A 13146-nucleotide genomic window follows, 5' to 3' on the forward strand; every position below is an offset into this window, starting at 1 on the left:
ACACAATATATAAAATTAATATATATAAGTTATAATTTATTAATATAGAATTATAGATTATGTTTCTATTATTTAAGCCAGCTCGTGAGCTCGAGTCAACTCGTGAGTTTTCGGCGAGCCAAGCTTGAGTTTAAAAAATAGACTCGATTATTAATGAGTCCAACCGTGATCCAAGCTTAATTTTCGTAAACCGAGTTTGAGCTTAATCTCGGCTCAACTCGACTCATTTTCGGCCGTAGTCACCATGGTCAGGCATATTATGCTTAAAAGTTAAACCTTAAAAATCATCACCAAATGTCTCACAAAGGACATAAAAGTCTTAAAAAACAATAAATATCAAACATAGAAGTAATAATAATATTATTTGTCATATTAAAATCACATATTTCACCGTAATATTTCTATTTTTATTTTATCAATAAAAAAAGTAAAAACCTATTTTTAAAAAATTATAAATTAATAATAAATAAAATTTAAACGGATACATATTTTGTCATTTACATGAAAAAAAAGACTATTTTGTTATTGCTTGTGTATATTCTTTTTGCCCCGTACATGTTTTTATAGGCATACAAAACTTGCTTTTCAAACCTCATTAATTTTCTTCAACATAAAAATTTGTTACTCTCAACATAGGAAAATTGAATTGCTCATTAATGGACATGCATTCTTATCCATCCTCCTCATAACACTCTCCCTTGAATGTCCATTTATGATTATGTTTCATTAAAACCTTACTAAAGAAAAACCTAACGGAAAAAAATTTTAGTGAAAGAAAAAGAGTACAAAATCCTTTGTGATGGAGACTGCCTCATTAAAAACCTTGTCAAGAAAAATCCAATTGGAAAAAACCTGACCAAGAAAAAAAAAGAGTACAGTCTCCCCCTCTTGTCGACATCATTTAATGTCTCGAAATTGGTGCATCCCAATCTCATGTACCAATTTTTCAAAAGAGGATTTCGAGAGTGACTTTGTTAATAAATCTGCTAGATTATCACTTGAACGGATCTGTTGGACATCAATTGTCCCTTTGATTTTGAAGATCATGAGTGAAGAAGAATTTGGGAGAAATATGCTTTGTTCTATCACCTTTGATGTATCCACCCTTAAGTTGGGCAATGCATGCTGTATTATCCTCAAATAGGACAGTTGGAGCTATCTTATAATCAATCAGTCTACATGATGATAGAATATATTGGATCAAACTCTTGAGCCAAAAATACTCGCGACTTGCTTCATATATTGCTAGTATTTCAGCATGATTAGAGGAGGTTGCCACTATCGTCTGTTTTGTGGATCTCCATGATATAGCTGTACCACCATATGTGAACAGGTATCCTATTTGAGACCTCCCTTTTTGTGGATCAGACAAGTATCCTGCATCTGCATAGCCAACTAGTTGTGACTTAGATCCATAGGGATAAAACAATCCCATATCAACCATTCCATGAAGATATCGAAAGATTTGTTTGATTCCACTCCAATGTTTTCTGGTTGGAGAGGAACTATATCCTGCTAGTAAATTCACAGCAAATGATATATTAGGTCGTGTATTATTAGCAAGATACATTAGCGCTCCAATAGCACTAAGATATGGTACTTCAAGACCAAGGATATCTTCATTCTCTTCTTTAGGACGGTATTGATCCTTTTCCACATCCAAAGATCTTACGATCATTGGGGCACTCAAGGGATGTGACTTATCCATATAAAATCTCTTCAAGATCTTTTTTGTGTATGTTGTTTGATGGATAAAGATCCATTTTTTGTATGCTCGATCTGCAGGCCGACACAAAATTTAGTCTTTTCAAGATCTTTTATCTCAAACTCTTCTTTTAGAGCTTTTATAGTTGTTGGAATCTCTTCAGGAGTTCCAATGATATTTAAATCATCAACGTACACAGCAATTATAATGAATCCAGATGCAGATTTTTTTATGAAAACACATGGGCAGATATCATCATTCTTAAATTCGTTTTTGGTCAGATACTCAGTAAGAGGATTATACCACATTCGTCCAGATTGCTTTAGACCATATAAAGATCTTTGTAATTTAACTGAGTATAACCTCTGTGAATATTCATTGGATGGTTTAGATATCTTTAGTCCGTCAGGGACTTTCATATAGATATCACGATCTAATGATCCGTATAAATAGGCTATTACCACATCCATTAAATGCATATGTGGTTTATGATATGCGGATAAACTGACCAAATAACGCAATGTTATCGCATCCACTACAGGAGAATACGTGAAGGTTGTAGAAGGTTTAGAGAAGGGGGGTTGAATCTATGACCTTCTTTAAGTTAATGAAATAACCCTTTTAAAACAATCCTGCAATCTGAATCTGTTTGAACTCAGCAGTGAAAAATTTATGAGATAATTTAATTTTATCTCATAAATATCAGAAAACAGAACAGAGCAAGGAAGAGAGAAGCTGACACCATCATGTATCCTGGTTCGGTTGCCTTTGTGCAATGTAACCTACGTCCAGTCTCCATCACAACAGTGGTGGAATTTCCGCTATAGTTAAAGTATTACATACACCAATTTTACAGGATTGACACAATCCTTTCACACTCAAATTCTAACCTAACTTGACTTGGTTATGCTAATACCTAACTATTCACTCTTAGTGCTCACCCAACTAAGAAAGGGATACCTCATAGGTACAAGATACAAGACACAAACTTAACCTAAAGAAATCAGAAATAACTCTAGGCTTTTCACTCATGTATATCTCTCTGCCTTTTTTCTCTTAGGCTCTTTCAATGACTCTCTCATTCAGCCTTTTACCTCAAGAAATTACAGAAAGATAAACATTGAAAAGTAAATTACAATATGCAAAACATGAAGGAGATTGACTCTTCAACAGCCTCTTTGCTATGTGTTAAACCAGATTTGCTAGCCTCTGATTCAGTTCTTCATTCTGGCGGAATGCTCCTTTGACTAGGAAGCACTGTCCAAGTAGATGAACCTCTTCAAAGAGCTCTTCTCAGAACATACACCTCAAGAACACTGGTTATCTCTCCTTGGCTTCTGAATGGTGAACCAACTTCTTTTGTATCTCCTTGCATGTTGCTGAGTTGCTCTCTCCTAGGTCAACTCTCGAGCTTTGTGCTTCATCAAATCACCAACTCACTTTTTCTTTTTAATCCTCAAAGTAGGAACTTTGGTTCTGACCTTCTCTTGTTGACCAAAAGCCACATAACAGCAGAAACAGATATCTTCAATGGTAAACCCAGATCTTGGCCATTGAAAAACAACTTGGTCCCCAAGACACACTTGTGACCGTAGATGCACAGCAGTAAAGAGCAGAGATAATCTTTCTCATGTAATTCAGAATGGATAGGCAGAACGTTGAAGATGAAGAGAAGAAGATATGATGCATGTATAAGAAAATAAAATCACCTTTTAGCTTCTGACTTCTTAATGCAGTTTGCTGTGGGTGAGTAGACTTAAACCTTTTGCTTAATCTTCTCTTTCTTGCTTCTTTGGTGAACAACTTAGGGACTAAGCTTTCTCTTACTTCTCTGATTTCTGACCAAGAGGGAAAAAGTGTATGTTGCTTTTGGTGAAAGCACATGGGAGGGATTTGCTTGCTATCAGGCTTGGATTGGGTTCTTTTCAAGCTCAGCCCGATGATTTCTTTGGTCCGTTTGATTTCATTTGCTTTGATTCCTTTTGGGCGGATTATTGATTCGTAGCCCACCAGCAGATTTCATTTGTTTCATATTGGGCTGCTACAACAATGATATTTGGCCTGCAACTCTCAACCACAATAATTAACCTTAAATTAGATAATGGCCTAATAAAATAATGTTTGTCATCATTAATTAATTTAGTTAATTTCTTAACTCAACAATCTTTCCCTTAATGACAAACATACTTAAAATATTAATCACAAGGAATTGAATTTGAATAGAGTTAAGAAACTTCCCTTTGACAGATGTCACTTGCTTTGTGTTGCTCCCCCTTTTCTTTCAAGAGTAGCTCCCCCTAGATTTATGCTCTTCTTTTCGTTCATGTTTACATTATTCTTATAGAGAGCATAGTAAAAGGCTACTCAAATTCATTTTGACTAAGGGAGTTTAAACAATCAGCACCACAAATTCAGCCCAATAATGAACATATCATGTCAGTAACAAAAACAAAGCAGTAACATATTATATACATCAAGTTCTAATTTTCATGCCAAAAAATCACAGCAGTAGCAAAAATTGCAAAACAAATACCAGCAATAAAAAAATCACAGGAAAAATCACAAGAAATTCAGTAGCAGCAATTAAATTCACCCAAACAAAATTCACTGCTCATGCTATTACTCCCCCTTTTGTCATCAAGGGTGGAGCAAAGTTAACCATCAAGTAAAATTCGCACTTTAAAACTTGCAAGAGAGTGTTAATGCACAATCTAAAAAATACCAAATTAATTTAAAGCAAATGCAGTAGTTGTTAAGGTATTACAGTCATCCGGAATAAGAAAAGTAGTTCAAAAGTAGCAAAAGAAACAGTTTTCATGAGACAAAAGTGAGCAGACAGCAGCAGCTTCATGAGACAAATCTAGGCATCCGAACCAGTTTCTTCCGAATCAGCTTCCTCTTCAGCATCAGTGGCATGATCTTCATCTTGTTGAAGATTATCAATGAACTTCATAAATACAGCCACTATATCCCTTGATTTTCGGAGGAAATTCTCATGCTTGCTTGCTATCTTCCTTTGTTCCTTACTCATGGTAATCATGTAATTGGATTGGGAGACAAACTCTTGGACTACATCTCGAACAATATTAAATAGAGCAGATTTTTGTCCAGTGGAGATGGAAGTGCCCTCAGTGGAAGGAGGAGGAGATTCCTTAGGAATGAACTCATCATCTTCATCATCTAGAACCATTCTCTCAGAACGAGTTGGTCTTTTTTGCTATTTCACTGCACCACCTCCCTTTAGATATGAATGTCTATTTTCATAATTCTTATTGAACAAGTCAACACCAAAATGCTAAAAAAAATACAAGTTAGAAACATGCCATAAGGAAGGGCTTTGTCTTTCTCACTTCTAACAGAGTCAAACATGTATCTAACCGTCAAATAAGCAAAAGAAATTTCTGTTTTAGTGAGCAGGGCATACAAAACAAGAGTGTCAATGTAAGAAACTCTTTGATATGAACCACTTTGAGGAAGTATGATGTGGTTGACAATTTAGTGCAACTGAGCACGTTCATATCCTAGGACTTTATGAGTGGGTGTAATGCCATCAATCAAGGAAACATGTTCACAAATATGAGCCAAAGCATCATTGAAAGAAATACCAACTCCTTCATCCCACTTAACAGAAGTATAAGCACAAGCTCCAACATCAGTATATTTCAATAGATCACTGATTGTTTCATTATTTAAAACAATATCTCGGTCCTTGACATAAGAATGCATATTGCCCTCATGATATGTCATGTTAGCATAAAACTCTTTAACCAAAAGAGGGTAAACATGCTTTTTGATGTTAAAAAGGTGATTCTAGTCTAAAAATTCTAAATTTTTAACAAATGGAAAATCTTTCTTTTTCAGGTTTGGCAAATCAGCAAGAAAAGAGGGACACAGGGTACGGTAATTAATAACTTCTTCATAAAAGTCATTATTCATGGCGGACTTAAATCTATAAGGGTTATAGTTGGAGTGAGATGTCATGAAGTGGGATTTATGAGCAAAAGGATCAATGTCTGGTTCTCTAAAAGATTTGAGAGGGAGTCGAGGTTTACCTCTTTAAGAACACAAGGGAACAGACCTTGTCTTAGGTTGAGTGGGCTCAGAGGTAGGTTCAGCCGCGGCTAGTCGTTTCCCTTTTGATGAACTCGGCTTCGACGAACCAGGTTTGGATGGAGGTTCCTTCAGTGGTGGTGTCTGCTTGGCTGAAGGAGGGAACCTTAATGGGTTCTTAGTGCGAGCCATGGGATCAGTCCGAGGAGGTGAGGTAGGAGGAGAAGGAGATAGAGTAAAGGTTTGGTCCTGAGAGCGAGTTAAGGGTTTTTGTTTTGCAGGAAGCTTGTATATCTTCTCACGAGGAGGCTTTTGAGGTATGGTTTTCTTCCTCATTTAGTTGGTTTCAGACTTTTGAAGGAAGAGAAGCAGTAAAGGTAGTGGGGAGAAACCGAAGGGTTGGAGGAGTTAAGGAGGGAGAAGAAGAAGTATTGGTAACCGTATCCAAAAGAAAATTTCTCAAACCATGCAACTGCATCACCTTCTGATTTGACTTGAAATGACTTGACATCATAAAAAGAAAGATTTGATTTTATTTAAAAATAAAATGGCAATTAATTTTAAAAAATTTGAAATCTTTTTTTGACTAAAGGACAAAAAGAAATAAACCAAAGCAAACAGGCCAACAAAAACAAAACAAAAAATATATATATCATTCATATTGGGTCCAGAGGTGGTTGGATTTAAGGAAACATATTGGACCACTCATGATCTGATTTTTGAGGTTGGCCCAGATGATTTTGTTCAAGCAACAAGGGCTTAGAACGCTGATTGGAGGGAGGGTTCTTCACTTGCCCAGAATTGTCTCATACCTATTTATGAGACAAAAACTCCAACAAACACATCAGCAACTTTCAAATAATGAATCATAGCTTAAAATCCCTACACTAGTCCTAAGCATGCAAAATCTGTCCTCAGCTAGTGCTTTAGTGAAAATATCAGCTAATTGCTCCTCTGATTTAACAAATTGAATGCTAATATCTCCCTTTTGAACATGTTCTCTTATTGAGTGAAATCTCACTTCAATATGTTTAGTCCTAGAGTGCAAAACTGGATTTTTAGAAATATTAATGGCACTTATATTATCACACAACAAGAGAATATTTTCAGCATTTAATTTGTAATCAGCAAGCTGTATTTTTAACCATAAAAGCTGAGAACAACAACAAGAAGAAGCTATATACTTAGCCTCTGCAGTGGATAAAGCCAATGTTGGCTGCTTCTTACTTGACTAAACATTCAAGGACTTTCCAAGGAAGCAACATAAGCCTGATGTGCTCCTTCTATCAACTCTATCACCGGTAAAATCTGCATCACAATAACCAACTGCAGAAAAATAATCAATTTTAGGATACCAAAGACCAAAATTGGATGTGCCATGAACATATCTAATGATTCTCTTTACTGCAGAAAGATGAGACTCTTTTGGTTTTGATCAAAATCTAGAACACATTCCAACACTTTGTACAATATCAGGTCTAGAGGAAGTTAAGTACATAAGAGAGCCAATCATTCCTCTATACCTAGTCTCATCTACATCTTTCTCAGTTTCTCCCTTGTCTAATTTTGAATTAGGGTGCATGGGAGTTCCCACGGATTTGGCATTTTTCATATCAAATTTCTTAACTAGTTCCTTGGTATACTTCTCTTGATAAATGAAAATACCATTTTCAGTTTGTTTAATTTGTAGCCCAAGGAAAAAATTAAGTTCACCCATCATACTCATGTCAAATTCACTTGTCATGATTTTTCCAAATTCAGTACAAAGAGATTCATTGGCTGATCCAAAAATAATGTCATCAACATATATTTGGACTAGAATGAAAGAGTCATTAGAATTTTTGATAAAGAGAATAGTGTCTGTGGTGCCTCTTTGAAAACCATTTCTCAAAAGAAAAGTGCTAAGTCTCTCATACCAAGCTCTAGGAGTTTGTCTCAAACCATAGAGAGCTTTTGATAATTTGAAAACATGGTTGGAAAATTCTTTATTTTCAAAACCTGGTGGATGCTCCACATACACTTCCCTATCTATCACACCATTTAAGAATGCACATTTCACATCCATTTGATATAATTTAAAACACAAAATGCAGCATAAGCTAAGAGAAGTCTTATGGCTTCCATTCGGGCAACAGGGGCAAAGGATTCATCAAAGTCTATTCTTTCTTCTTGGTCATATCCTTGTGCCACTAGCCTTGCCTTGTTTCTTGCAATGCTACCATCCTCTCCTAGCTTGTTCCGAAAAATCCACTTGGTGCCGGTCACTTTCTTTCCATTCGGCCTTGGAACCAATGTCCACACTTGGTTCTTCTCAAACTCATGAAGCTCCTTTCATTGCCTTTACCCAAGAAGGGTCATCAAAGGCTTCCTTAACATTTAGAGGCTCCATTTGAGAGAGAAGGGAATGTTGGTTCCTTCATTTGCCTTTCTAATTGAAGACCGAGTTTTAACCCCATGAGAGACGTCCCCAATGACAAATTCCTCAGGATAATTCTTCAAGAATCTCCATTCACGAGGTCTGGTGGACTTGGAGGCAGATTCAGTTACCAAAGAATTCTGGGAAATGCTGGTTTCAGGATCTCCTTCAGATTCATGAGACAAAATGGAATTATCTCTTAAATTTTCAGCAACTGCAGTTTCTGGTTCAGCTTGTCCATAATTTTCATCTTCATGATTTTGTGTAGTTTCCTCATCCTTTTGAGCTTGAGTCCCTACATCACAGTCTTCTAAAATACTTTGAACCAAGTTAGTATCACAAAATGTAACATGTATGGACTCCTCAATTATCCTAGCATCTTGATGATAAACCTTATATGCTTTACTAGTTGTGAAATATCCTACAAACAAACACTCATACGCCTTTGGATCAAATTTTTTTAAATTATCTTTGTTATTAAGAACAAAGCATTTGCATCCAAAGATATGCAAGTAGTCCAAGTTTGGTGGGTAACCTTTCCAAAATTCATAAAGAGTTTTCTTTAAAAATTTCCTTATGATGGTTCTATTCAAAATGTGGCAAGCTGAGTTAACCGCTTCAGCCCAAAGAAATTTTGGAATATTGCTCTCACAAAGCATAGCTCTTGTTATTTCTTGAATGCTTCTATTTCTTCTTTCCATAACACTATTTTGTTGTGGTGTTCTTGGACAAGAGAAGTTGTGAGATATTCCAAATCCCTCACAAAAGGATTCAAACAAATGGTTTTCAAATTCAGTTCCATGATCACTTCTTATAGAAGAGATCTTTAAATCCTTTTCATTTTGAATTTTCTTGCTAAAAGCTTCAAAGGCCGAAAAGGCTTCATTTTTGTGTGCAAGAAATAAAACCCAACTAAATCTAGTATAGTCATCCACAATCACTAAACAATAATGTTTACCTCCTAGGCTTTGAGTTCTTGTTGGACCAAATAAATCAATATGTAGCAATTCAAGTGGCCTTTTAGTAGAGTCTTCCTTTGACTTAAATGTACTTTTTGTTTGTTTTCCCATTTGGCAAGCATCACAAGTGATGTCTTTGTCAAACCTTATCAAAGGAAGACCTCTTACTAAACCTTTCTTTACAAGTTTGTTTATTTGAAACATACTTGCATGACCCTTTCTTTTGTGCCATAACCACTTTTCAGATTCTTTAGAATGAAAATAAGCTATATTTTGATCCTTTAGTTCATCAAGGGTAAGTCCATACACATTATTACAACGCTTAGCAACAAAAAGCACTTCATTTGTATTTTCATTCACCACACAGCATTCAAGTCTTTTGAAAGTCACTAAATATCCTAGATCACAAAGTTGACTTATACTCAAAAGGTTGTGCCTCAAGCCATTTACTAAAAAGACATCATCAATAAAGGTGGAGTGATTATTACCTACTTTTCTAACAACAACTATTTTATCTTTTCCATCATCTCCAAACGTCACAAAACCTCCATCATATTTGTTTAGTTTGATGAAAAAATAAGTTGACCTTCTAGTCATGTGCCTTGAGCATCCGCTATCCAAGTACCACATATCCCTTTTGTTCTTGGATGCTAGGCAAATCTGCAATAAAAACTTCAAGTAACCTTAGGTATCCAAATTAATTTGGATCCTTTGAAGTTAATCCATCTTAGTTGCCCAAGTGCATTGAAATCACACACAACATTGTAAATTTGGTTTCCTACAATTCTTTTTTTAATGAAGCATTGTGAATACGTGTGACCAAATTGTTTACAATTAAAACAATGATTTCCTAATGTATGTTGCTGAAATTGAGGTGAGCTATTATGCTGGAAATGATTAAAGGACTGGAATTTTTTGGTTTTTGGAAAAGGTGTTTTTCTTTTGACAAACTGATTTTTATTGTAATTTTTCCTCTTTGTAAAAGTATTCCATCCAGAATTTTGGAAAGCTTTTGGGCCTTTCAAATGTGAGATTTTGTTGTAAAATGGTGGATTTTTGAAAACAACCTCATTATTCGAAGTGTATCCCAAACCTGACCTGTTTGATGTAGGTTTGATTTTTTATGATGGCTCATTTTCACTAGTATAAAATTCATCAAATTCCTCCTCATGTGTGAGAATATATCCAAGACCAGTTTTGCTGGAATTGAATTTGGTTTTTGATGAAGAAGCCACAAATTTCATAGAGGAATCATCAAAAACTCCTTTTTCCTTGGTTACATAACCTAAACCAGATTTTTCAAACAATGGTCTTTGACTTGCAAGTAATTTATCCAAGCTACTAGAATTTTGAGCAAATTTTGCTAAGTCACCATTCAGCCTTTTAATCATTTCATTTAATCTTTCATTTTCAGCAATTAGCTCTTGAGAAGGATCCACAATGTGCTTTCCTTTAAGTTTTTCAAGTTCAGATTTTAGAAATATGTTTTCTTCAATAATATCCAAAGTACATTCAGTTTCCTTCCCCTTTTCTCTTAAAAAATCATTTTCAGCTTTTAACACATCTTTTTCAGATTTGCATTTATTATACTTATCCAACAGTTTTGAGGTATTTAGTGTAAGATCATCAATTATAGCATGTAAATCATCTATAAACAAGTCATAGTAATTTACCTCATCAAGATGATTATTACCAGCCATAAAGTAGATTTTATCTTCACCTTCAGAATCCTCTTCTTCATTTGAGTCATTCTCAAGATCCTCCCAAGCTGCCATGAGCACTCTCTTCTTTTCTTTCTTTCCTTTGTCCTCCTTCTTGAGCTTCGGACAGTTTAGCTTGAGATGTCCAGCCTCCTTGCAATGATGACAAGTCACTTTGCTCAAGTCCATCTTGTGTTCCTTTAAGCTTGAATCCTTGTACTTGTCCTTATTCTTCATCTTCCTTCTAAATCTCCTAACAAAAAACATAAGCTCATCATCTGAAATACCATCACTAGACTCACTCTCTTTTGATTCTATTTTTGACTTGAGGACTATTCTCTTTTTCTTTGAGTCCGGGTTTGTGTGTGTGGTTTCATAGGCAAGGAGTTTTCCTCTCAGCTCATCATAGGTTATAAGACTTAGGTTATTGCTCTCGGCTAGGACAGTAGCAGTGGTTTCCCATTCTTTTGTGAGGCTTCTAAGGAGTTTTCTCACTAGGGTTTGTTCTGAGTAGTTTGTACCCATAGCATCAAGGTTGTTGATTATGATTGAGAATCTCTCAAACACTTCATCAATTATTTCTCCATCCTTCATATTAAACATCTCGTACTCTTTTCACAGCATATCAATCCTCATTTCTTTGACTTATTTAGTGCCTTCGTGTGTAACTTGGAGTTTTCCCAGATCTCTTTGGTTGTCTTGCATATAGACACATTTCGGTACTCTTCAAAGTTGATAGCACAGTGAAGAAGGTTGATGGCTTTAGCATTCAGCTCCATCTTCTTCTTGTTGTCTTCATTCCATTCAGCTTCTTATTTTGGAGTTACCACTCTATCAGCACTTGTTTTTATTAGAATCTTAGGACCGCTCACAACAATCTTCCATATGTTGTAGTCAATGGATTAGAGAAGATCCTCATCCTCTCTTTCTAGTAGGCATAGTTCTTCCCGTTGAAGAAGGGAGGCCTATTGTTTGACTGGCCTTCAGTTAGAGTGTAGGCAACCGTGGTTGTGCCCAAGCTGTTCACCATTGGACTTTTGCACCAAGCGGTGAAGCTTGATTCTTGGGACCAAGGCTCCTGATATCAATTGAAGGTTGTAGAAGGCTTAGAGAAGGGGGAGTTGAATCTATGACCTTCTTTAAGTTACTGAAATAACCCTTTTAAAACAATCTTGCAATCTGAATCTGTTTGAACTCAGCAACAAAAAATTTATGAGACAATTTCATTTTATCTCATGAATATCAGAAAATAGAACAGAGCAGAGAAGAGAGAAGCTGACACCATCATGTATCCTGGTTCGGTTGCCTTTGTGCAATGCAACCTATGTTCAGTCTCCACTACAACAGTGGTGGAATTTCCACTATAGTTAAAGTATTACATACACCAATTCCACAGGATTGACACAATCCTTTCACACTCAAGTTCTAACCTAACTTGACTTGGTTATGCTAATACCTAACTATTCACTCTTAGTGCTCACCCAACTAAGAAAGGGATACCTCACAGGTACAAGATACAAGACACAGACTTAACCTAAAGAAATCAGAAATAACTCTAGGCTTTTCACCTATGTGTATCTCTCTGCCTTTTCTCTATTAGGCTCTTTCAATGACTCTCTCATTCAGCCTTTTACCTTAAGAAATTACAAAAAGATAAACATTGAAAACTAAATTACAATTTGCAAAACATGAAGGAGATTGACTCTTTAACAGCCTCTTTGCTATGTGTTAAACCAGATTTGCTAGTCTCTGATTTCATTTTTCATTCTGGCGAAATGATCCTTTGACTAGGAAGCACTATCTAAGTAGATGAACCTCTTTAGAGAGCTCTTCTCAGAACATACACCTCAAGAACACTGATTATCTCTCCTTGGCTTCTGAATGGTGAACCAAATTCTTTTGTATCTCCTTGCATGTTGCTGAGTTGCTCTTTCCTAGGTCAAATCTCGAGCTTTGTGCTTCATCAAATCACCAATTCACTTTTTCTTTTTAATCCTCAAAGTAGGAACTTTGGTTCTGACCTTCTCTTGTTGACCAAAAGCCACATAACAATAGAAACAGATATCCTCAATGGTAAATCTAGATCTTGGCCATTGAAAAATAACTTGGTCCCCAAGACACACTTGTGACCGTAGATGCACAGCAGTGAAGAGCAGAGATCATCTTTCCAATGTAATCCAGAATGGATAGTGTTCCGATGGTTACCTGAAACTGAAGGTCGATCTCGGAGGAGATCTGCTGTTGTGGCCAGAGATGTCGTGTCCGACTTGCTAAACCTTGAGATGTTGCTGATCCTTGATCACCGGAGGGTGGTGG

At 36.0% G+C, this 13146-nt stretch overlaps 1 protein-coding gene across 1 annotated transcript; it reads right to left on the minus strand.

Moving 5' to 3' along the window:
* LOC107636276 (extensin-like) lies at window positions 5762-6091 on the minus strand. The gene has a single exon (XM_016339797.1). The coding sequence runs from the start codon at window positions 6089-6091 to the stop codon at window positions 5762-5764; it is 330 nt and encodes a 109-aa protein (XP_016195283.1).

The sequence above is a fragment of the Arachis ipaensis genome, chromosome B04, assembly GCF_000816755.2.
Source record: "Arachis ipaensis cultivar K30076 chromosome B04, Araip1.1, whole genome shotgun sequence".
NCBI lineage: Eukaryota > Viridiplantae > Streptophyta > Magnoliopsida > Fabales > Fabaceae > Arachis > Arachis ipaensis.

What these genes read in the sequence shown, in the direction of transcription:
- LOC107636276 (XM_016339797.1), bottom strand. Translation starts at nt 6,091, where the DNA reads ATGAGGAAGAAAACCATACCTCAAAAGCCTCCTCGTGAGAAGATATAC.